This window comes from Thyridium curvatum (genome assembly GCF_004353045.1).
Source record: "Thyridium curvatum strain D216 chromosome Unknown NODE_24_length_455711_cov_82.946811, whole genome shotgun sequence".
NCBI lineage: Eukaryota > Fungi > Ascomycota > Sordariomycetes > Thyridiales > Thyridiaceae > Thyridium > Thyridium curvatum.
Window position 1 is genome coordinate 98,441 of NW_022156779.1, and position 25,031 is coordinate 123,471.

The 25,031-nt window shown below is 55.8% G+C and overlaps 6 protein-coding genes across 6 annotated transcripts; 5 read left to right on the forward strand and 1 right to left on the reverse strand.

Annotated features, from left to right (window-relative positions):
- Positions 1-2,232: 2,232 nt before the first annotated feature.
- Positions 2,233-5,452, forward strand: E0L32_004816 (uncharacterized protein; the record flags this gene model as incomplete). Its single annotated transcript, XM_031139268.1, has 7 exons — positions 2,233-2,380; positions 2,468-3,466; positions 3,525-3,861; positions 3,919-4,149; positions 4,207-4,269; positions 4,326-4,974; positions 5,087-5,452. 7 exons carry the CDS (start codon positions 2,233-2,235, stop codon positions 5,450-5,452), a joined length of 2,793 nt encoding a protein of 930 aa, XP_030996697.1.
- Positions 5,453-5,787: 335 nt separating this feature from the next.
- On the reverse strand, positions 5,788-6,826 carry E0L32_004817 (uncharacterized protein; the record flags this gene model as incomplete). Its single annotated transcript, XM_031139270.1, has 3 exons — positions 5,788-5,961; positions 6,028-6,553; positions 6,813-6,826. The coding sequence occupies 3 exons, from the start codon at positions 6,824-6,826 to the stop codon at positions 5,788-5,790; spliced, it is 714 nt and encodes a 237-aa protein (XP_030996698.1).
- Positions 6,827-7,510: 684 nt separating this feature from the next.
- On the forward strand, positions 7,511-10,423 carry E0L32_004818 (uncharacterized protein; the record flags this gene model as incomplete). Its single annotated transcript, XM_031139271.1, has 3 exons — positions 7,511-7,919; positions 7,997-9,933; positions 9,995-10,423. The coding sequence occupies 3 exons, from the start codon at positions 7,511-7,513 to the stop codon at positions 10,421-10,423; spliced, it is 2,775 nt and encodes a 924-aa protein (XP_030996699.1).
- Positions 10,424-11,281: 858 nt separating this feature from the next.
- On the forward strand, positions 11,282-13,925 carry E0L32_004819 (uncharacterized protein; the record flags this gene model as incomplete). Its single annotated transcript, XM_031139272.1, has 3 exons — positions 11,282-12,024; positions 12,096-12,887; positions 12,956-13,925. 3 exons carry the CDS (start codon positions 11,282-11,284, stop codon positions 13,923-13,925), a joined length of 2,505 nt encoding a protein of 834 aa, XP_030996700.1.
- Positions 13,926-19,111: 5,186 nt separating this feature from the next.
- On the forward strand, positions 19,112-20,655 carry E0L32_004820 (uncharacterized protein; the record flags this gene model as incomplete). Its single annotated transcript, XM_031139273.1, has 7 exons — positions 19,112-19,119; positions 19,176-19,290; positions 19,749-19,834; positions 19,887-20,068; positions 20,132-20,290; positions 20,352-20,445; positions 20,520-20,655. 7 exons carry the CDS (start codon positions 19,112-19,114, stop codon positions 20,653-20,655), a joined length of 780 nt encoding a protein of 259 aa, XP_030996701.1.
- Positions 20,656-23,100: 2,445 nt separating this feature from the next.
- Positions 23,101-23,706, forward strand: E0L32_004821 (uncharacterized protein; the record flags this gene model as incomplete). Its single annotated transcript, XM_031139274.1, has 1 exon — positions 23,101-23,706. The coding sequence occupies one exon, from the start codon at positions 23,101-23,103 to the stop codon at positions 23,704-23,706; it is 606 nt and encodes a 201-aa protein (XP_030996702.1).
- Positions 23,707-25,031: the final 1,325 nt, after the last annotated feature.

The following is a 25,031-nucleotide window of genomic DNA, read 5'->3' on the forward strand; positions in this document are numbered from 1 at the left end:
TCCAGTGCTTGCTGAGCATGGTTAGCCGTTGAAATGGTAGGTATCGCCGGGAGAGGGGAACCTTGTGCGTCCGTGTGTTGGGCCGGTGCGATCTGTGGAGACCAGGACGTGTCTGCCCCTGCGCATCTGGCTGAGCATCCATCCCATATCAGTCACGCTTCCAGGCCAATTGCAGGCATATAGCTAGCCCTAGAGTGCCTAGAGGCGTGCTCTGTACTTGTATACGAGCGTAAACAACAAGGCTGCTTATCGCGGCTGGGGTTGCATTGGAGAAAGGGAGAGAGAGGGTCAGGGCCTCAAGAATGCCTTGGCTGAGTGAGCTCCAAGCTATTGTGGGAAGGTCGAGGAATGAGAGTTCGAGCTGGCCCCAGAGCTGAAGCCGCTAATACGGCTCATGTTGCTAGCTGCCGGCCTGGTGAGCCCAAGCAAGCAGGTCGATCCTCTCTTCTTCCGGGTTTGCTTCCATGTTTAGAGTGCTGATGCATCAGACTGATGCTACGCCGCCATTGAGCTGTCTGGAGTAAAGTACCTTGCTTCACTGCCTGCACTCCCTGCATCCCCTGCAGTCGGCAAGACCACACAGAATACCTACTAACTACTTGTACAAGTACGGAGTAGAATGCATGGGTGTCTACTCCGTACGGCTGGCCCAGGCCCCCAGTCCGATCTGCCGTATCTGGAGGCGTGTGTTTGGATCTTCCAGCTGGTCCAGATCCAATTTTTGGTTTTGAGTGCAACCCTGGATCCATGACGCCAGTGACGCCAGTGACGCCAGTGCATCTTGGGGCCTTGGTGTCCTCCCTAGCGCCAGAGTTTACTGGTTCCCAGCGCCAGTAGCCCCAGTCCATAGCCGTCCATCGTATACCCTAGCAGCCTAGCACCCAAGATACCCTGGATTCCACCGGTGGGTGGGCTACTGACAGCTGGGGCAACGCACATGAACCACAGCCCGGCCAGCCCGCCTGCAAGAGAGGTCTGGTCCACGGGAGCTTCTCGTCCCATGGAGCGTGCCGCATCCTTTTCAGCCCGATCACGATGCTCGCAACCTGCGCTTGAAGAGGCCTCTCCCTGATCGAGAGACCGACCAATGCTGCGCGCCTGTGTTGTGCCGTCGTATCTGCCCCAACGAGGGAGAAGATAGGCCTCCAGACTTGCCGGCCGTTCGTCCACCTCCCACGCGCACCCACGCGCGCCGCCACTTGCAGCCCCCGGCTCTTGCGGCAGAGGACAGGCGCCATTTGCCTAGTGTCTTGGAGAGCCCCCAGATCCTTGGACGCCTGGGATTGGTGCAGTCTCTCTCCTCCTCTGTGACTTCCGGGTCTCACTCTGTGTACACCCGGCCCGTCGTCGCGCGCTCGCATTCGCTCATCAAGGGCCCAAGGTTGTGTATCCACATTCCTCCTCTCCAAAAGGAGGGCCATGGCCATCTGGATATCCTCCTTATAAGGTGCCCTGTCCCGTGGCCGCCGAGACTTGAGGCTCCCCGGCAGAGACGACGCGAGCCCACTCCATCCCCCATATAGTCGGTACCTAGACCCCATGGTCGGCCCGTTCACGGACAATCATCGTCTTAAAAGGACCTTTACCGTTATCCATCCATTCCTCCTCCACTGGCTTGCTCCATGTGCTGTTGCTGCTTGAGGCCAGTGGTATCTTGTTCGTCTTGGGGAGAGGGTCCAGATTAAGGCAACACACAGCAAGTGATCGGACGGACGAGCCACGCTTCCCAGCAGCCACAGCAAAAACAGCAGTTACACGGGCCTGTTTCACTCTCCTCACTCCCTCAGGCTTCCTCCCTCTCTCCTCTCCCTCTCAACTCACGGTCAAGCTGCTGCATCTGGCCATACAAAAGCTTCTCAGACTCTCGATATTCCACGGTGTCCCCTCGTCCCCTGACTACCTTCTTCAATCCCCTCTGTAACTGCGCACAACGGCGGAGATTATCGGGCCCCTCTTGTCTCGCCCTTTTCTCCTCCTACTAACCACTCGTTGTCTCGGACGCCCCATTTCCTGGTCATTGCGCAGCCCGGCCAACACCTCGATCACTCACCCGTGCGTCCTCTCTGGCCGATGACACTATCCCCACGGCTTACGAGTCATACTCTTGCCTGCTGCTGTCCCAAACAGCTATGTGAGGGACAGTGTCTTGCATGAGCCCTTGACCCTGCCATACCGCCTGGAATCGACCTTTCCAGTTGGCACGCACTAGACGGACACTGCGCAACGTCCAACATGGACAGCACAGAGGTTTCACCTGATGATGCTCGAGCTAGTGATGCTCACCTCCGTGATCCTACACCGCCCAGTGGTGGTGAGAAGAAGGACGATGGCACTTCTAAGAAGGCCACTGTCAGGAAGAGAACCAAAACTGGATGTCTAAGTGAGTTGTGATTTGTTCCCTACAGAGACCCAAAGACTAGACTCTCTTCTATTTGCCACCTTCCTCGTTGGATCTAACGACCATCAGCATGTCGAAAGCGGCGGATCAAGTGCGACGAGGGCAAGCCAACGTGCAACAACTGCATAAAGTCTAAAAGACAATGCGAAGGCTACAACCAGCGTGTCGTCTTCAAGGAACCCATCAACGCCTTCCATGGCGGTTCTTTCAACCCCATGGTCTTCCAGACCCAGCCTGCCGGAAGGATGCTCAATCCACAGCTTTCGAACGCGCAGTCCAAAGCTTCCGCTGCGCAAGGCCCCCTGCCTGCCATTGCTCCCAAACCGAGCAGTGCACACTTTCCACCCGCCCACTTGATGCCACAGGGGTTCGAATACATGGGCCAACAGACCCAAGGTCCATCAGACCTCCCGTTGGACTTGAATTCGGTTCCGTACGATCGATCTGCCTTCCTGCCCAACACAGCTTTCATGGAGCCTCCTCAACCCGGACACTATCCTCCAGAGCAGTCGCTTGGAGCAGATGACGGATTGATGTACAATCAGTCGCATCCAGAGCTGCAAGACCAGCATCCTATGGGCCAATTCTTACCTGTGCACCACGAGAGCCGCTTCCCCGGTGGGGAACCACCCATCCCAGTGCAGCACGGAACATACATCGACCAGGGTGGCCTCCAATCCAACATGTACCTCGAGGACGACCAATACTGGGATGTGTCAGATGACGAGGAGCTGATGGCGGATTCTGGAGACGAGGGAGGCCAGACCTCAGGGCACTTGCTCTCTAATGACCAAGGCGTTCAAGTCCTGGCCCGCCTGCGAGAACGGCAAGGCTCCTTCGATACGCACATTAGGACCTTCTCGGCTATGGGCACAGGATTCGCTTTGACAAACTATCGCCCGTCCCTCTCCAACTCACCCTTGACCGATACCCAGACCGCCGCCATCTTTTGGCATTTCGTCACCGTGACCGGTCCAAGTATGTCTCTCTATGAGCGCCATCCAGTTGACCCATCGCCTATGTTCAGCGGAGAGCCTGTCCCCACCACTAAGCAACACATTTGGACCTGTAAGTTTGCTCAAATCCATCTGCCTGGATCGATCGATGCTAATCGTCCTGCATGTAGACACGTTTCCAATCCTCGCGTTGAATCACTCAGCCCTTCTTCAAGCTATGCTGGCTCTGGGAAGCTTGCAGATGGCCAAGCTGGACGGGCACCCACCTGTGGCCTCCTTGAAACACTACGCAATCTGTCTGAGGCGACTGCAGAAGAACTACGAGAGTCCCGTCAGACGCCTACAGCCTGCAACTCTTGCAGCCACCCTCCTCCTTGGGTTCTACGAAGTGTGGAATTCGGATCACGATAAATGGTGTAAGCACATGTGGGGAGCTCGAGCCATTCTGAAGGAGATTCCCCTCAGCGAGATGACCAGCGCGATCATGAGATTGAAGCAGGAGAAGAGGTACGGAGTGCACAGAACGCATAACGGTCACGAATACGACAATCCGTACAATCACAGGAATACACTCGATACCGACTGGGATCAGGTCAACATAGATCTCCTGACTCAATTGTGTGGAAGGCGCGTACGCTTTGCAGAACCTGGACATGTCTCCTCCACCTCAAGCTGGGTTCCCCCAACGCACTATACTGAGCAAGACATTGAAACATATGAGCATGTAAGGGATCTATATTGGTGGTACTGCAAGATGGACGTCTATCAGAGTATCCTGGGAGGGACGCCCCTTCTGTAAGCCAGCTCTTTCCCCTTTCGACGCTATATATGGACACTTCTAACCGCCTCAAGCATGGACTATGATCTTTGGACGCAGTGTGGACCGAGGGCAACAATCGGAAAGATCGATTGCATGTGAGTATCAATGCCGTAGTAGCTGGCCAGTGACATCTTGCTTATGGTTCGCACAGCTTCGGGACATTCGACCACTTGATGCTGCTCATGGGTCGTCTATGTAATTTTGCCTCGCGAGATATGGAGCGCAAGCGCAAATCCAAGAAGGCAGGCCCTCCGGGACCTGGCGGGTCCGACAACTCTCCGCCGGGATTCCCTGGTCTGATGCCGGCGTCAGGCAAGGTCACTATACCGAAGGGTTTCAGCCCGCCCAGAGACAAGACCCCTCCCAGCGACACTGCCGAGGACATGGACATCGAGGCTCGCACCGCGGCTGCCCTGCAGGAGTGGGAGGCCATCCGACAGGCCTTGGAGCTCTTCAAGGCACAGCTGGGGCCGGACTTCGAGCCGATGGGCGCGGACCTCCACCCAGCCTCGCAGTCGCCCTTCGGGCCTGTTCTGAACTACCGCACCTACGGCATCGCGGGCATCTGGCTCAACTACCTGATGGCCATGATTGTCCTCCACCGGTCCCACCCCTCGATGCCTCCTGTCGCCATGATGGCGGCCGGCATGGCCGCGAGGCAGTCGGCGCCGTTTGCCGCTCAGATCGGCCAGATAGTGGCCGGCCTGGTTGAAGACTGTGCTTATGTTGACGTCGTGAGCACGCTTTCGGGCGCCATTTTCATCGAGAGCAGTTTCCCGCTCTTTGTTTCGGCGGTTCAGGTATGTCTTTTTTCCCTTTCCCCACGCTTGACCCCATACAGTCACGCGCGGCGCGCACGACTAGTTGTGCAGAACGCAAAGATGCTGACAGGGTTTTACAACACGTCAATAGTACCAGAACCATGACCAGAGAATCTGGACCATCAAACGCCTGCACGATGTATCTAGGTTGACCGGGTGGCAGTCCGCAAGGCAGATGGCGGGCGGCTGCGAGTCGGCATGGATGAAGGCGGCGTCCATGGGACGGGGTCCGCCGTACAAGAGGCCCACGGAGAGCGAGCTCGAGGTCCCGCGCACCGCTTGGCCTGCGCCCAAGAGGATCCTCGACAGGATACAAGAGTTGGGCGACAGCGACCAGCCCGTCACCCTGACAAAGTCGGAGCGGCCATCGTACGCGTTTGGTCTGCTGAGCATGGAGGAGGAAATGGAGAAGCTAGAGCTGGACGACGACAAGAAGGAGGAAGGGAACGAAAAGTAGAACCAAGCCCGCCTCGAACGGCCGGGGGACGTTGCCGGTGGTCAAACATCATAATGGCGTGCTTCTGTGGCGGCGTTGGGACACAAGGCGATCATCAGGGGCCGACATTTGTTCCAGTTTGTTATTTAGGGAGGGCTACTTGCGGTTCTGTGTACCAAGTACACTCTAATGATACAGAAGGTCTATTGCGCCTTTTTACCTGCGTGATTTTCTATCATATCTTCTTGACTTGTTAGTGCTACGAGCGCATCGAGATGCGAGCGTGCTCTGATAGATGGATGGGCCGTGCCCTTTGTGTCTCTTTGATACTTCGCACCACACACGCGCACCGCCGTTTAGTTGGCAGGCAGCCTCTCGACAACGGTAGCCATCTCCTCGTCGGTGTATATCCTGAAGCCTTTCTCCTTGGTAACGCTGGCAAGCTGCACATTCTTGGCATCTAGCTTCTCTTCCATGACTTGCTTCAGCGTCTTCAACACTAGCGTCTCAGCGTCGGCGATAGTGAGGGACTAAATTCAAGATTTTGTAAGCATGCATCAGTGAAAGAGGTGTCTCCATGTTGAAGAGACCCTTACCTTGTGGTACTCGTTTTGCAACTCAGCCTGGGCACCCTCGGAACCGGAGCCGATGGCCTTGGCGTCGTAGCGGTAGAAGGTGCCGCTGGGCTCGGCGTGGTAGAGCTGGGGGCCGTCCTCGTCGTAGCCCGCGATGAGCAGGGCGACGCCAAAGGGCCGGCTCATGACGCTCTCCTCGCCGTCGGCGCTCTCGCCGAAGCGCAGGGCCAGGTCGCAGATGGCCTGGGTGCACGACTCGACGCGCAGGGGCTCGTTGTAGTTGAAGGCGTGGCTCTGGCACTCGACGCGGGCGTGCTCGACCATGCTGCGGGCGTCGGCCTGCAGGCCGGACATGGCGCAGCCGATGTGGCGGTCGATCTCGACGATCTTCTCGACCGACGAGGTCTCGAGCAGGGTCGAGGTGACGCGCTTCTCGACGCCGAGGACGACGCCCTCCGAGGTGGCGACGCCGATGGCCGTCGAGCCGAGCTTGATGGCCTCGAGGGAGTACTCTACTTGGAAGAGGCGGCCTTCCGGGGAGAAGGTGCTATGAGGCGAAGCAGCGGTTAGCCAAGAGCTCCCGGGGGGAAGGTATATGCACGGCGATAGGGAGGGTCCGAGAGGAGCATCTAGCTAGACTGGCTGGGCTCTCATATCGCAATCGAGGCGCGATGATGTGGATTGAACAAAGAGTGTCGCCAATCGGTATACGTACTTGATGCCCCGATCTATGCAGCTCAAGTCAGTATCTCAGCTCGGCGACGTAGCTACCCTCGACGCTGGGGCGATGCTCACCGTATTCAGACCTTGCCATAAACATCTTGGCGGTTTTGTGGCAGATTCACTCGGGAGAAAAGATGGACGTCGTTGTTGAAAAGCAAAGACGAGAGTCGAATTGCCTAGATGCGAGTGGGTGGAGATGGAGTGTGCGTGTGCGTGTGCGTGTTTTCGTTGGTGAGGTCGGCAGGTAGATGGTGGTGGTGAGGCGGCGAGGCAAGGCGAGGCAAGCAAGCTCCAGGCAAGCAAATGGACTACGCAGCTCCGTCACACTTGGACCACCCAAGCAAGGCTGGCTGGATGGAAGCTCTGGCAGCAACACTGCGCTACTGTAGAGGTACTTACGGTAGAGTCCACACAGCGGCAATAATGCTCGCACAGGCCACCTCCAGCTCTGGCCTTTACTGTATTCGGTACCTAAGTAATTGGCTGGTAGTAATTAAGTGCGGGACGCGACCGCGAACAGGGCCCCCCTCATTTTGGGTCGCGACTGGTCTGGTCCATGGTGAGAGACATGACCCTTGTAAACATTCAACAACCAGCACGATACCCCCCAGCACCACAACAAATTGACGATATTTTGGAGACTAGGACTCTGCCATTTACCGAGTGGCTTCTCTGCATTTTCTTGAATTCGCCACTCACGGCCGAGGTCCACCACAGACGACGGCGGTCTTGGAGCCATGCCCATTTCCGCCTGAGCCAACCACCAATGTAGACTCGCGACATGGCCTCCACCACCGCCAGATCGGCTCACGCCGAACGCAGAGCCAATGGCGCATATCCGGACAAGGCCTCCGCACGGGCGCGCATGAGCGGTACCGACAGCCAAGCGAGTGACCGGTACGAGCAGAGGTATCGCGAGGGCTCGCCCCAGATAAATGCTGCCGCTTTCGCGAGCACCTCTCACAAGCGGAGCGCATCCGGCAATCCGCGCCCTACGACCAGGACGACAGACGAACGGAGGACTGAGAAGGTGCAGGTTACGACGAGGGAGACTCTGGTCTCGCGAACGAGGAGTCCGGACCGGCGCAACTCGGCTGCACAGAGGGAACGGACCAAGGCCACGGACGGAGCAAAAATGCGACCTCCGGAGCCCAAGGTCAAAGACCAGAAACCTGAGCCGGCGCCGCAAGGTATGTTTGCTATATTCTGTGTCTCAGAAAACGCACCGTGATCTTTCTTACTGACGACGATCTATGTTTCCTTGCAGCTCCGTGGGAACCTATCGCGTCTCTACTTCCTCACACTACGGCACCTCTTGCATGCAGAATATCTCTGCCTCCGCTCGCGTCCCAGGCGCCCCAGGCCTTGCAACCCAAACCTTTGCATGAACTCTCACTCGAATCTCAAGAAGCCGTGATTCTCGAGGATCTCCTGTTCGTCTTCATGGGTTTCGAGGGCCAGTACATCCGCTTCTCCAAGACGTATAACCCCCATGAGGAGAGGGACCGTCTCTCGGGCCCGACATTCCGTATCCTTCCCGGCCTTGATCCCAGCCTGCAGGATCTTACGCAGGCAATGCTGAAGATGGCCTCTCATTACAGCGCCCTGCAAGCATTCGTCGACGTACAGAGCCGGGACGAGTTTGGCTCTGTCAACCACGCTTTGTGTGCTTCCATCCGAGGTTTCCTGCAGAATTATCTGAATCTGGTGGCCCAACTTGAGACCCAATTCCTGACGAACGACTCCTTCACACTTCACGTGCTGAACATACATGTTTTGCCAACGGGCCAGATGCTGGCTCAGCTGTATGCCGTTGCACACGAGCTAATGAAGAAAAACGCCCTCCTGGATGATGAATCCGATGACGAGTCCACCGATGACGGGGACGATTATGACAAAATCCTCGACCAGCTTAGAGAAGGCGGAGAACTTGTTCCTGGCAACATGGCCGGCAACAAGATCTGCAAAGGAGGAGTCGTGCTGGGGCTCATCACGAAGCGGCTCGAGGATATGGCAGGAGACCCTTCCGCGCGCGCGTTATTGACAACCTTGCTCAGAGATGCGAGCAGACCTTACATGAGAATGCTCAACGAGTGGCTGCACCACGGTGGGATCAAGGATCCGCACTCGGAGTTCCTGATCAAGGAGCAAAAGAGCATACGCAGGGAACGGTTAGAGCAGGACTATACCGATGAGTATTGGGAGAGAAGATACACCATCCGCGACCACGACATCCCCCCACAACTCGTGGGAGTCAAGGACAAGGTCCTGCTCGCTGGCAAGTATTTGAACGTGGTCCGAGAGTGTGGCGGAGTGGATGTGAGCAAGGAGGTCAAGGACGTGCCCACCTCTTTCGACGATGCTCGCTTCCTCGACAACGTCAACAATGCCTATGCACACGCCAACGAGTCGTTGATGCAGTTGCTCGTGACGACGCATGCGTTGCCGGCCAGGCTACGGTCGCTCAAGCACTACTTCTTCCTTGACCCTTCGGATTACTTCTCATACTTTCTCGAGCTCGGCGCCTCGGAACTCAGGAGAAACGTTAAGCAGGTTAATATTGGCAAGCTGCAGTCTTTGCTCGACCTGGTTCTTCGCCAGCCGGGCACCATCGTATCGATGGACCCCTTCAAAGAGGACGTCAAGGTGGAGATGAACGAAGTGACCCTGATCAAGTCGCTCCAGCGGGTCGTTAACATCACCGGGATAGAGCAGGGTGAGACTCTGCAGCCCGTGACGAACGAGCCGACCGAGCCCGACAAGCATGCAAGAGGATTCACATCGCTGCAGCTGGATTATGCTGTCCCTTTCCCGGTATCTTTGGTCATCAGCCGGAAGACGATATGGCGATACCAGGCACTGTTTCGGTACCTGCTGTCGTTACGGCATATGGAATCGCAGCTTTGCGCTGGATGGCAACATACGATGCGGTCTTTCTCCTGGACGTACAAGAGCAGCTCTGCGAGGTTACAGATCCTGAAACAGCGGGTCTGGACCCTCCGGGCCCGAATGCTTGTGTTTGTCCAGCAGCTGCTTTACTTCTGCACCGCCGAGGTCATCGAGCCCAACTGGCAAGCACTCATGTCCAGGCTTGACACCAAGGACGGGGCATCACGAACAGTTGACGAGCTGATGCAGGACCATGTCGACTTCTTGGACACTTGTCTGAAGGAGTGCATGCTCACCAATAGCAAGCTGCTCAAGGTAAGAATTGTCCATGGTAGAGACGTGACAGAAGTACTCGATGACTAACAACGTATCCCAGATATACGCGAAGCTGATGCAAACGTGTCACTACTTCACAAACTACCTCCCCTGGCTGACCCTGGAGATTGAGATGGCCTGTCCTGAGCTGTCGAGAAATGAGCGGCCGGCCAATGTGTCAGAATCACAGTGGAGGCAGTTCATGTTGGGCAGAGACGAGAGGAGGAAAGCCCTGGAGAACAGCAACCAGGGCGTGAACAACCCGCCGGGTAGAAGCCCCGACCTGGTCCTGGACAACTTGCTCGACATCTTCAAGAAGTGGGAGCATCAATTTGGCAGGCACTTACAGATCCTGCTCGACGCCCTCAACCACTACGCCGCCACCGAGACGGTGGTACTGCTCAGCCTGTGCGCGAGGCTGAGCACGGCGAACCAGGGGACGGAATGGGCAGGGCGAGGGCACGGCGACGAGGATGCTTCTGCGCTTTGACGATGATAAGATACCACTGGTCTAGAGGAGATATGCATTTGTTATTTCAAGGGTGGGAAAAGCGCGTGGCTGACACTGCATGGACGCAAACACGGATTACGATTGATACCTTTGGTCTAAAAGGGAGAGCGAATCCAGCTCTGTCTGGCTGCTTCATGTCAAGGACTGCAGTCACATAAGGCTTTGTTTGGGACAGGTACTGAACAAGGAGCCCACTTGAAGCAAAGCATTGTTCCTTCAAACAGGCCGGCGTGGGCGCAGTGATCATCACATGCGAATAGGTTGTACATCAATGCCTTGCTGTGAGGCCTTTATTAGTTATTCGTCAGCCTATCACTATCACTGATGGACCCCTAAAACCAAGCCCGATATGCTACATTCTTTGGGGAGAGGCCCACTAAATTGCTCGAATTGCAGATGACGCGCCACCGAGCTTAATGCTTAAAGCAGCGTGTCATGACCACCCAATCATGACAGAATCGACCATCCAGCAACCAGGCCGGGCTTCCCCCATTCTGAACCTTGAAGCCTTCTTCTCCAGGATTTCGACGTCACAGCCTTCTCTGTCCTGACCAACAACCCTTGACATCTTTCGTTTGCTTGTCTTTCTCTGCATGTATTACTCGTAGTTCAATACCCTTTCCATTCCCATTCGTTCTTTAGAAGTGCCTGCCTTTCGGTTAGCCACGACGTTCCCTTCCAGCCTTATCATACAGGAACCCGGGCTACTATGTCTGTTTGCTGAGTTTGGGGTTTCTCCGCGATATTCGACAGGAAGACAGAAGATTCTTGATTCCCGCAAGGGGTCCTTTGACTTGTCCCGAGCTCCCGCCAAACACCTCGGTGCCTATTCCAACCATGCCACCCACGCGTCCGGCCACAACAGGCTACGAGCGCCTTGCCCAGGCCGACCAGTTCAGCGACGACAGCGATGTCGAAGATCCCCTCGGCGCCAGCTTCGCCAGCCTCCAGCCCCCAACGGCCCCTCGATATGCACCCATCTCGGCTCCCCGGCCGCACAGCGGCATGGTGACGCCGCGCGGCCAGTCCAACCGTGCTGGAGGAGGAGGAGGAGGAGGAGGAGGCGGTGGCGGCGGCGGAAGCAGCGGAATCCGGCTGTCCGGGCGGCGGGCTGGCATGCGGCCTCGGTCCAACTCGGGCGTGGACCTCAAGGCCATCAACGCGCGGCTCGAGAAGTGGGCGGACGAGATCGCGGCCAAGTTCAAGCGCGGCCGGCGGAGGGGCGTCGACGGCCCGGACGAGGACCAGCCGCTCGAGATCCACCACTCCGTCTTCCAGGCGCCCGAGGGCGTGCGGCCGGCGACGGCCGAAGGCCTGGCGGCGGCGCCCTTGCCGGAGGGGGCCATGCGGCGGGACGAGTTCGAGGCCGTGGTGGAGAGCGTGCGGATAGCGATTGGGCAGGGGATGCACCCGCGCATGATCTCGCAAGGCAGCTCTGGCAGCTACTTTGCGCGCAACCCAGAGGGCAAGGTCGTCGGGGTGTTCAAGCCCAAGGACGAAGAACCCTATGCGGCGGGCAATCCCAAGTGGAACAAATGGATACACAGAAACTTGTTTCCGTGCTGTTTCGGCCGGGCTTGGTAAGTTTCTTGGACCTGGTGTTTGCCCCCGCCTCGATGGGGGAGGATCGGTGCTAACATGCAGCTTACAGCCTCATTCCGAACTTATCATATGTGAGCGAAGCAGCGGCCTATGTACTTGATGCACAGTTGAGGACGAACCTGGTACCATACACCGATGTCGTATACCTTTCCTCCAAATCTTTTCATTACCCCTTCTGGGACCGCTACGCGCATTCCAGAAGCCGGAAGCCCTTGCCTGACAAGCCCGGCAGCTTCCAAGTCTTTCTCAAAGGGTTCAAGGACGCAAACATCTTCCTCCGTGAGCACCCATGGCCGGACCAGTACCTCTCGGGCTTCAGGACGAATGATACCCATCGGCACCGCAAGAAGAGATGGGCGGATAACTGCCGCCCAACCAGTCGGCGCGCTGGTAATGATGATGACAGCGAGGACGAAGGGCTCGATAACAGCCCTAGTATGACGCCGGGACCAGGCAATTTCATGTGGACCGAGACTCTCAAGCAGGCTTTCCGAGAGGAGCTCGAGAAGCTGGTCATTCTGGATTACATCATGAGGAACACAGACCGCGGGCTCGACAACTGGATGATCAAGGTTGACTGGCAGACACAGGAGGTGTCCATCACCTCAGAACCCATGCATCTGAACATGGGCACCCATGATGGCGAGGAGGCACCGAGGCCGGTAGACTTGTCTCAGAGAGGACCAGCGCAGACTCGTTCGTCCTATCCCTACCGGGCTCAGAAGCCTATGGATGCCTCTACCCCAGTAGCAGGTGGTGGCGGGCCTGGACCTAAGATCAGCGTCGGCGCCATCGATAACTCCTTATCGTGGCCATGGAAACATCCCGATGCTTGGAGGAGGTGAGTCTCTCCTGGTGTCGATAGACCGTCGCTCAAGTCTCAGTCACTGACAAGTCACCTATCAACAGTTTCCCGTTCGGCTGGCTGTTCCTGCCTGTCGACCTGATCGGCCGGCCTTTCTCCCAGAAGACAAGAGAGCACTTCCTCCCCCTACTGACTTCTACAGCGTGGTGGTCTCGGACGCAACTGGCATTGCGGAAAGTCTTCCAGATGGACCCGGACTTCAAGGAGCGCATGTTTGCCAAACAGATTGCCGTCATGAAGGGACAGGCATGGAACGTCGTCGAGACGCTCAAGACGCCGGACCACGGCCCCTTGGAGCTGACGCGCCGTGCCAAGGTCTGCGTGTGGGACGACCTGGTCGATATCCCCATCGCCGTCCCTATGAGGGCCACCAGCGCAGAGATGCGCCGCCAAGCCCACGAGGAGTACGGCAAGAGCATCGACGAAGAGGAAGAGATGGACATCGGCGCCAGCGCGGGCGATGCCAACCCCAGCTCCGCCCCGGCCGGGGACCTCCTAGGCCTCGCGAGCCCGCCTGCGGACCTACCCCACCCGGGACGGTTCGAGATCGCCAGCCCGACTGCGGAGTATGCGCGATCGCCGAGCGAAGACGAGCAGCGCGCCGCCAACGGGTCCCTGTCGCCGAGCGACCGGCGCGGCGCTGGCAAGGCCCTGGGCTCGTCGCCGGAGCAGTCGCGGCCCCGGCTGCCCCGTACCTCGATCGGGGCCAGCTACTCGGGCCCGCAGCGCTCGCTCAACATGTACACGCCGCACAGGGAGCGGCGGTACAGCTTCGCCACCACGGCGGCCACGAGGCGCAACAGCAACAGCATCGCCCAGCACCTCTACGCTGGGAGCGGCAGCGGTGGCAGCGGTGGCAGTGGTCGTCGGACGTCGGTCGACTACTACGACGACGACCTCGAGGGCGACCTTGGGTATGCGGCGGCGGAGGGCATGGAGGGGAACCACCGCAAGGTCATCGTCGAGAGGCTCGAGCCGGTCAAGAGCAAGAACCCCGTGTTCACGTGGTGCTAGGGAAATGTCGGGCATACTTGAGGCGATTGGTTTCGTCTACACAATATGAAGGCTTCTCCTTTTTTTTGCCGTGTGCATCCTCACTCATCAAGGCAGGAGACAGTTGACTCGTTCAGCGTCTGCATCGAGTTGATTCAGCTTGGGGTCAGGTCCCGGGCTCATCATATACGTGTTTGTTCAATTTCAAAGTACGGCATACTGGGCAGGGGGGGTTGCGCAGCATTTGGGATTAGCATGGGAGCGCAAGATAGAACGGCGCAGCAACATGAATACAGAAAATGGGCTTCTATTTGTCTCTCACTCAGCATTGGCCCGCCGATTTCCCGCGTTGGCTCAAAGCTAGGTAGGCCTTCCACGGCTACGGAGTGGGCATGCATGCTTCCCCTTCTCGGACAGCGAGACCTATATCATCCATCCGATCCTCTCAGTGGGGTCTAGGCATGTGTTACGTAAAGGGCAATAAGATCAGGAAATGCATCACACACCCTTGTGAAGCGGTCAAAAAAAACAAGCCTGGGAAAGATGGGGAAAGGGGACACTCGAAGGCAAGAGCAAGAAGACGCCGTAACCAAGGGGTGCGGAAGCGTCGGTGAACGAAAGAGTATCTGATGTGTCATTTCCCGCTGTCTGCTGCATAAGTGCTGAAAAGCAGACGAAATTGGATCATAGCAGAATGCAGAATGCAGGTGGGAATGGAGGGAGTGTGCTTTTTGGTGGTGAACGGACCCGGCGGCGGTGGTGTCCCGTAAATTAAGTCGTCTCTCTCGCTCTCTCTCTCTCTTCTTCTCCCGCAAGCCTAGCCTGCAAGCAGCCGCTTCAAGTCGCAACCTAGTGGTGTGTGATGTAGATGGCTTACCTGTAAATGGGTTCGCAGAGCACATGCCATCATGACTTTCTCGCGGACGCTGAGCGCCCAGGAATCCTTATTGGTCCCTCCGGGACGGAGGGCCATGCCGTGGAGAGGGAGCAAAGCTGGTGTGAAACGTTGCTCCTTAGGGCCATGCAGTGTAATGAGAGAGGGATGCTCGCTGTACTCCGTACATCTCGCAACCTTGCCCCTCCGCCCTTCTTCGCAAGCGCGTGCGTGGAACCACGATCACTGACATGCTGCATGCGGCTAAAGCGGGCGCAGGCATATGACGCACTTGCGGAGGACGCCGCCCGCGATACGGTCCACGCACCGGGAAGCCCGAGACCTCCAAGACCTGTTGACAGCGCATGTCGGTATACCTTCTTCCATCTGATCCCTGTGAGAGGAAAACTTGCTTTTCAGCTAGCTGGATCAGGTAGGCAGCTGCATGCCAAAGACTTCTTGACAAGAGCGCTGCATGGCACGGGCGAGGGGTGGTGGGCAACCTAGGAGGTCCGGTGGCTCTCCGAATCACCACCAAGAGGACGGCGCGGGCAAAAATAGTGCTGTGGGGTTCGGTGTGCCGCCATAGGCGGGACGAGAGATCAAAGGGACAAGAGGGGTGTGGTGCAAAGCATGCATGGGTAGTCCCGAGACTTCGGGAAGCACGACTAGGACGCGCCCCTATCCATCCCGCTGCCAAGAGTCAGAGATGTACCCTGCTCACGTCGAGCCAAGTTGGCCCAGGAGTGAAACCCTGACAGCTCATAACAATGCAAAAGAAGGGCATCCGGCGGGGGGGGGCTGCAAAAGAGCGTCATGCTGATACCGAGGAATTGCTTCTTTCATGGGACGGAAAGCCTGCCAGGCCAGGGGAGGCGGGATGGGGAAATTGAGACGCAAATTTCGAGCAAATCGCTCCCCGATTTTGGCACTTTGGGGCGTTTCGAGCCGTCCCACCACGCCGCCCCATTGGGTCCGAGGGGTCATGGCGACCCAGTCCTTCGGGTCGCCGGTCAGAGTTGAGTTGAGGAGAGAGAACATTCGACGCAGCAAACGAGTTTTTTCTTGCCCCCCACACCCACCCAAGCCCGAGTGATGGCATCGTCGTAACTCCCGGACCAACAGGTCTAGGTACCTGGATCGCTCGGTACCAAAATGCACTTGTTCAGCCGTGTTTCTATCGCTCCGGGAGGAGGAGAGGCCCAGGCCGCTGTGATGAAATGTGCAGGATACGTAACGAGAGGCGAGCTGCACTTGGACGGAATCGGAGAGATTCCATACTCGCTCCCACACGTTCGCCCTCTTGCTTTGCTGCCTGAGGAGCCTGTCCGATTTGTTGATGTTTGAGGCGCACGGTCGTAGGAGGTACGTATTTACGCACATCTGTGCGTGCTCCATGGGTCTGACGGTTTTCTTCATCATGACTGCACCCAAAAGGGGGGCTTATGCGTCGATGCAACGACAGTATTTAAACTTGCATAGCGGCGGGGGTGGCCTCCATAGCTCTGGTGACGTGGTGTTCTTTCATTCGAGAGATGGCTTGGTGTAATCCAACCTCGGGTGAACCAAGACTCACGTTCGACAACTACATCCAAGGTACTGTGCTCGAGCTGGGTAGACTTGCCAGGAGGCGATGGCACTAGTGTCGACAGTTGAGGAGGGAGCTTCCGTGTCAGTTGTTCCATGGCATTGGTAGGGAGCAGTCCACGCCCTAGTCAGTCCGCCGTTCAGCGTTACCGACAGCTCGGACGAGGCCAGGAGCTTGGTCCAGGGTCCCAGGTACTTGGTACATACCCTGACGCCAGAGTCGATGCGCCCCTGTCAACGATCCCACCAGCATGTCGGAGCACGACGTGCACAACAACTCCTACGCAAGATTTCGCAAGGACGGCTGTCTCTCCAGGAAAAGAACCAAATGACTGATCCACAAAGGAGTGTCGGTGGACTGGCGTATGCATCGTGGTGGGCTGACACTAGGATCAGGCATTCTTCAGGGATACCCAGACTTAGGCAGTTGAGAATCCCAGCCACCCAGGACACTGATCTCACCACTGCAACGGCCCGTCAAATACCTCCGCACCATTACCAAACCCTCGGTTCCAAGTACCTGCTTGTATCCTTTCGTCCTTGTACTTTTCCGGTGACGGTATCGTCACCTTCTCGGACGATTCACAACTATAGGTAAATGAACCGAATCGCGTTAGGCTGCATGTAAAACCTGCCGTCGTCTGAACTCCGTTATGGGCGCAGATGACTGTCCTCCCGGACGGTTGCCTCCAAACCGTATGTGACATTTGAGCTTGGGGGCTGTGTCGCGGAAAGCGAAAAGGACTTGGGAGTCTACCAAGCCGAGGGATGGGCAGAAGTCCACAACCAGCAGCGAGACCCCTACCTATAGTTCGGGCCGGCTTTATCTTCGGTCCAAAGGCCAACGCAGGCTGGAAATGACACAGGTGCGTCCGCTGTGGATGTGACAGTTTTCTGTGCGCCAGAGAAGTCTTTCTGGGCACTAGGACCCGCCCCTAGCTCAACAAGTAATGGGTCGGTGGTGCTGATCTTTCACAGACAAGTCGTGATTCTGTCCTTCCTCATCTGTCTCTGCATTGTACATGGTGCGCTGAGAATCTCAGCCAGTAGGTGATGCCGCGTCGGACTACATGTTGTGTGGCTGGCACTCGCTTCGACCCATCGGCGCGGCTTCTCTTTTTCTCTCCATGCCGATCGATGCACCTACTTGTAAAACAAGCTACAGAAGAGCATGGCGACAGTTCTGCAGGGCCCGTGATATAACAATCGGTGTGGAAGGAAATTGCCCCATCTAGCCGAGGAAGCGCAGTCGTCTCGTAGGGTGAGCAGAAATTTTAATCCGAAGAATCCCAAAGAGCACAGACGGTATTTTTGAACTGCATGCCTTGTTCCATGATAGATCGTGAGACTTGGTCAGGGTTCCGTAGTTGAATCTTTGGCTTCTCCAAAAGGTCATCGTCGCCCTGCTCTCTAGCCTCGGAAACAACGGTCAAAGTCCCTTTCCCGTTCCAATGGATAAAGGCGTTTCGAAACAGCAACTGGCTAGTGGACACACAGAGGCCTCCCTCTCTCTCTCGGACCCAGGTCCATGTTGCCGGGTCGCCTCCCATCAACCAGTCACTACTGATTAATTACCCGGGACAGCCAAAAGAATGTACGACATCCCTTGGACAAAGCACAACACAAACGTTCTCTTGAGTGAAGGAACAGGGTACCTCCCACGATTCTCCACTCCACCCTGACTTGTCAACCAGGTTGCCGCCTGATCTCATCCCGTTGAGGGTGTATACTTGTGGCAGATCTGTAATGGGTGTGTATGTACCCGTTCAATACCCATGCGGGAAACAGTGCATGGCAATTCGTGCTCCACCGCCCACTTGGTGGGTGTCTAAGCATGAAGCACCGTTACCCCCGGTACTTCTTAAGCCACTATGAGGGAAGGGCCATGACAGGGTGAACACTTTGTTCCTCGTACCGAACTAGCGGTTCGAACGTGCCTTGGTCACTGACAAGAATCACCCCCGTTCGTTAATACACAACTTGTGATGGATCCAGAATCCCAACCCAGAACCGATCAACAGACTTGGACGAGTAGAGACCTGTTGGGATTTTTCCTGTCCTTCTTTTATTCCTCTGTCGACAACTGCACTCGCCAGCTGCGTGATATCAGTGCACGAACGCCTACCAGCTAGATTCGAGGGCGAACATTGAAGTAGATGCCAGTCACCTCCCAGCCAGGGAAATAACTGTGTAATTTTCAGGTTAGGCGGGCTTTTGTCAACACGCTCACAGTGGCCCCAGCAGTCTCTTATAGGCTGGAGGCAAGGTTGCAGGCTCAATATCCATCTTCTGAGCGAAGGCCCAAGGGTCACTAGCAGCACCCAGGAGCATAGTGACTGTCGCGACAGGGCGTGAGGAGTCCTTCCGTCTTAGATCGACGCCGCCATCATCAGAGACTGGCAGCATTCCCACTTGGCTTAATCTGCATTGTTTGGCAGAAGGGACGGGTCCACTCTGGCCCTCTCCCCGACATTCTGTGCTCCTGTCGTGCCAGTCTATGGGAGCCCTGAGCTTGGTGTGCTCTGGCTGACCATGCTTCTGGGGCCATCGTCTGCGCGGTTCGGACACGGGGTTGTTGTAAGGCTCTTCTTACCCCCCTTCGCATTCAGAGCCCCAAACCCTATTCGAGTTCATACTCTGCAAATAAGAGGCACTTGGTCGATATCCTGAATCCATCGAGCAAAGGGGTAGACTCGAATACCATATCTCTTTTGAGTATTCAACGTTCTTGTGTGTCCGAAACACCATGGAGAGGTGCGGCAACTGACCCCGACCTAACAAATTTGGTTCCTGCCTAACCACGGTTGAAGTGACTCGCAAACGGTCCCTCTCGACGACGTTTATCTCGAGACAGTTGTATTGAACGACAGGGAGTACCAGTGCTTTGCGGTTGAGAATGGAACATATTTTGCGCCAGTCGACGAGGTGAGTTTCTTGCCATAACAAGCCAGAGCACAGTCGATCGAGGCCTAACCCCTGGATAAACGCACGATAGGACGAAGCAGAGAGGCTGCAACTAATGCATGAGGTTTTTTCGATAATGTTCGACAGGAGACTGATCTTCCCTCCTATCCAAAGACCTAGACGAGTCCTGGACTGCGGCTTTGGAAGCGCCTCTTGGGCGGTGGACGTTGCCGTGCAATACCCAAATTGTCAGGTTCGTGAAAGCCGCTTGGTTCGGTTTCTCTCTGTCCCCTCTGCAAGCCTTGGCTTCTGTATCATATACATTCGAGCGGTGTCACAGTCTGCTTTCTGCCGGAATAGTCGGTGGCTCCAGGAGCGGCACAGTTGACATGTGCTAACCCCAAGCTTTGGACATTCTGGCATGCACGGAACCCATGATCGGTAATCGCAACATGAGAACGCTGACATATCTCAACCAGGTTGTCGGCGTCGACATTAGTCCGCATATGATCCCCGAGGAGACTCCGGGGAATCTTGATCTGCAGATTGACGACTTGAACCGACCGTAAGAGACGTGACAGACTCGACGGTATAAGCTTGGCTAACAGCGCGATTAGCTTTACCTTCCCGTCCAACTATTTCGACCTCGTCCATAGTCGCTTAGTCGCTGGGGGCATCAACTCGGACAGATGGCGAGATTACTTGCGGGATATGGTGCGAGTGCTGCGGCCCGGTGGGTGGTGCCAAATGGTCGAGATATATTTCAATGCTCAATCGGACAACGGCTCGTTGACGTCAAGTACGTTCCTTCCTTCCGAGAAGAGACGCGTTGTCGCACTGTACTGACACCGCGATTTGCTAGGTCATGCTTTGAGCCGGTGGTCGCAAAGATACCTGGAGAGCCTGTCGCCCTACAAGGACCCGAGGATCCCGCTCCGGTTGGAGCAGATGATGAGACAGGCAGGATTGGTCGACGTCGAGACACGAATCCTTCCTCTTCCTATGTGCGGTTGGTCGTCTGGTATGTGCAGCTTTTGCCGGTACCGCAAATCATGAGGCACTGATGCGTGCACACACAACAGACCCCCGCTCAAATGATATCGGCACAGCCAATCGAGAGAATGTGCAGCGGCTTCTTGCGTCTTTGGCGACGTTTCCGTTGACAGAACTGGCTGGGTAAGCGAAGCTGCTTGCTGTGACAATGGCGAGTCGAGATTGGCGTGTTTGACGTTAACTGACGGTGGTACAAGTATGCCCATTGCCGATGTGCAACTGCTTGTTGCACAAGCTCGAGCCGAAGCGAGCAATGTTGATTTCAAGGTGAATACAGCCTCAATCGGCCAACTTCTTGGCATCCAAATCCGACTTGCGGCTCGTCCTTGTTGACAGATGGTGACTAACGCCTTGGGTTCGTTGCAGGCTTACTTTCCCGTGTAAGTCCCGTTCGTGAAGTTTGCTGAAACTGCACAACAGCTCTCCCCCCCGCAGTCCAAGAGATAGTGTATCTGATTCGACACTTCAGTTACGTTTGTATTGGTCGAAAACGTCGATGATGGGTGAAGCTTCGCCCCTGAACCCCCATAGTGACTCCGTAGCCCTAACAGCAGCTTTGAGGCTCGTCATGGTCTGTTGGGGTTTCGTGGTATCTCCTGTTTTCGGGAACGCGAGGACAGATTCGAACCGTGGGAAGACAGTTGGGACCGAAATGCTACTTTGGGTAGGCGCAAACGTCCTACCCGTCAAAGCAAAACAAAAGTCTCAAGATTCGCGTCTTGGGAGAAGGTGCAAGGGAGGGTCAGCCGGGTCGCGCTTCCCGTGTCGACATTATGAGGGGATCAGGGAATGGATTGAGAACAACGGGGCTGATTGCATGGCACGACGTCGATATAAACAAACAGGGCCTAAGGCAGAGGAGCTGCCGAGCTGAGTAGAGGCATTCCTGCGGGAGCTGAATCGGCAATGGAGGCTTTCTTTCGTTAATAGATAGATTGGTCGCGAAGCGCCCGCGTGCGCCTCCGAGTCCATAGAGACACTTTAGTGTAGTAGATCGAGAGGCTTAGGCAGAGAGGAATGGAGCGATAACAGCCAGTCTCCCTTCATGAGTCAGTGTAGTACATTGCCATAAAAATGCCGGTACACAGCGTCGTCGAGTTCAAGTGATTATAAGTCGACGTGCTGTCTTCCTGAGGGGCTCCTTGGGATTCAGTCGATTGGAAAGCTGCAAGGGCGGTCTTGGTCTTGCCAGCAATTTAAGACACTTTACTTAGAGTAATGTAATTGAGCAAGTGAACAACAACGGGTTCTCGCTCTTCTCGTCTTTCAATCGACACTCTCGGGAAGGCTAATAGCGAGGATTAGATGCTGACGGCTCACACAACGATGAGGCTACTGATAAAACAGGTCGAAAAGCAGGACACGAAGTACGACGGCATACAAGTTGTGGAACATACACGCAAGCCAATTCCAATTTTTCCAACGAAAAAAAGGGTTGCGACCGACTTTCCATGGGCTTTTACCCCTTCGGGGTCAAGGCCGGCTGGGTTACCGGCTGGCTGGGACACTCTGACACTGGGGAGATGAGCAAAGGCGTAGGAGGTATGGATGTAGCAAACGAGTGACGGACTACTACCGTGCCCCTTGGCAACAACGCGGCTGTGATGAGGAGGATCGTTGGTGCCCAACATTAACACGGCCTTGACTTTCACCTGTCCCTCTCCTATATCTATATCTATTTCACTCTGCTTCGAGATAGAGTCTGTTCCTACCCGATGGCCCGCCCCATTGATCAAGGCTGATCAACCAGTTGCTCCCTTGGACTACGTCGACTGAGCTACGTAGGTAGGTAGCGTGTGGAGTAATACTCCATGTCAAGGTTCCAACACGAAGATGAGCTTGGATGTTGGGCATTGAGACTTGCTAGATCAAAGCACATCGAGGTTGATCGCCGCTCACTCACTCCATCCCAGGTGATGGAACGGGCCCCGGAGATGGGCGATACGCCGTCTCTGTTGTGTTGTCCTTTTTGACCTTCCATCGTGCATCCATTCATCCCAAGTCGGATTTCCACTCTTTCTTACGCCCTTCTTGAGCAGCGTGCCGTTCCTTGCACGGAGGCTGGTGTCTGCGCGGGTTTTGTTTGTCTCACGGTTTCTCCTGTTGGACCTGGGCAGATCAAGAGCCATGTGCCATCTCTTATTGGTGCCCAGTAGCATCGGAAATAGGGAGGATAGCACAGGGAACCAGTCGCCAGTAACTCTAGTGTCTGTGAGGCGCCCGGGGAACTTCCGATCCTTGCTTGACCCATGTTGGCGTGAGCTCCAAATTAGTCAGGTGATGATAATACACCAAATTGCCCTGTATGGCCTACGGAGTACTCCGAACTCTGTACTCTTCGGCACTGCTATTTCTCTGTCCACGGGGTAGAAGCCACGTCCTTCTGTAGAGCGCCAGTGATTATTGATGTATAACCAATCTGAGTAGATGGGTGCTTGGATGTTCACAAGCTTCGCAAACATCACAGTCTTCTGAGAAAATCCGAAGGGCATGCCTCTATCGTCCCCCTGCCTGCATGGATCTTCGTACAAGCGTACCAGATGATGCAGCTGTTTCTCGCTTGGATTCTAGCGTCGTGGTCGTGGTCAACTTGATCCGAGAGCACTGAGCTTGGACCCCATTTCGCCGGTCAATCTTACTGGCCAATTCATTGCATCTCGAATCACCTTTTTTGCTTTGCTCTTCTTTCCAGAGTGCGATTCGCGGCAAAGACTGTTCCCTGCGTCTTTTGGGTTCTATTTCTAACCACCAAGATCTCGGGGGCACTTTGTCATCACCATGGCTAGCCTCGTTCCAATGGCAGCCCGCACCGTCGGCCGTCTGTCGACTCGACCGGCGCCGAAGCTCGCAATCAAGCCATCCCTCCTGCTGCGACGGGCGTACTCGGCGGAGGCCCCGCCGCCGCCTCTCCTTACGAAGCTCAAGGGCGACCTCAAGACCGCGATGAAAGCGAAAGATACCGCTAGACTGGGCGTGATCCGATCTGTCATCTCATCGACTCTGAACGCGAGCAAGACTGCCTCGCCTATCAAGACAGACGCACAGCTTGTCGCATTGCTGCGGAAGCAGGCCCGCTCGGCGCAGGAGGCTGCGGAGGAGTTCCGCGCAGCTGGAAGAGAGGACCTCGTCGAGAAGGAGGAAGCCCAGGTCCGGATCCTGGAAGAGTATGCCGCAGGTAGCGGCATCGAGAGCATTGGGGAGGCCGAGTTACAACCCATCGTGGAGGCCGTCTTGGCGGAGATGGCCGCCGAAGGAGTCACCGCCAAATCGCAAATGGGGGAGGCTATGAAGAGGCTGCTGGCGCCAGGCGGTCCTCTCGATGGCAAGGATGTACAAAAGACGGAAGTGATCAAGGTTGTCAAGGAGCTGAGTGCAAAGGCATAAAGAGCATCTACGAGGACAGACACCTAGGTGGCCGATTGGGCCAAACCACACTATCATCACACCAGTTGCGATGGACCATATGTACAATGTTCGTGTACGATCACCTCTTGTAGACAATACTAATGAGGATGGCGAAGCCATCAATGAAACCGCCCAGGCCCACACCAGAATATGCTCGAGTGTTTTTGATTCCTCCACCAGAATCAGCGAAACAGCAGCAGACGTTCAAAATCCCGTGGAGGCAACATTCTAAGGTAGGTAGATGTTGAATGTTACCATCCCGTGCCAATGACAGCAGTGTATCGACGGATCACCATGCGACTTTGGGGTGAGAAACAAGCCTACCGTGCTTAAATATTCGGTTAGGCTGCATCGAGATAAAGCAAGGCGGATCTGCTCCGGAGAAGCAGCTAATGCCCAACACCACTCTAGGGAGTAGGTAGGGAGGGAGGTAATGCTAGCTGGTACTCATCATGGAATCATCTACACGCAACAGAGCCTTTTTCCTCCACAACAAGCTAACAAGTAGAGTTCGGCACCAGACACTGGGGGTGATGGCAGAATGGCGTGCACGGCATGCGTTCGACGCCAGAGCAAGGCCGAGTCTACGACTTAGATATCGCCCATGGCCCCCTCCAGCACATCGGTTGATAGTTTGACTTGCGTGACTCGCCCGCCAGTCCCGTCCCGGCGCCTCCACAGCGAGGACCAATCCCGGTCATCAATCCAGCGTCTTGGTCACGCATGGGTGCTTTGAAATCGGTGTTTACCGTTGCGATCAACGAAAGACCCAGAGCTCAGTGTCGATTAAAGGCCGTGCTAAATCCATCCCTTTCCTGCATCCGTGCATCTTGTCCGTTTAGCTTGAGTGATGCATGCTGCCTGACGATCTACGCTGCCTGCCTCCTGTCTATCCTCGTCTTGTTAAGTGAAGATTGTGGTGCTACCCCTCCTTGCCCTCCTTTATCTGCCCGCGATCCAATCGACGGCCATATAAAGCTTCCTCGGTCCCCTCCTTTTCTCCAATCTCGAGTTACACTTCGGTTTAGAGAGCCCTTTGGACGACCAAACAAGATCTCCCCTTGGGCAAAAAGCTCAGTCCATCCGGCACAAACTTTCAATTCAAGAGACCTTTGTTTTGACAGACTGGCCTTGCCATTGTTCAATCGAGCGCCCAGACGACGTTTTATCTCTGTCGTTCGTTAAGAAGGAAGGTGAGAAGCAGAGTGCCCAAAAAGGAAAGGAAAGTCGAAAACCAGAATAAGACAACAATTTGAAGCCCTCCAAATGAGCGCAGACGTGGAATCTCCCACCGTCACTGTGGA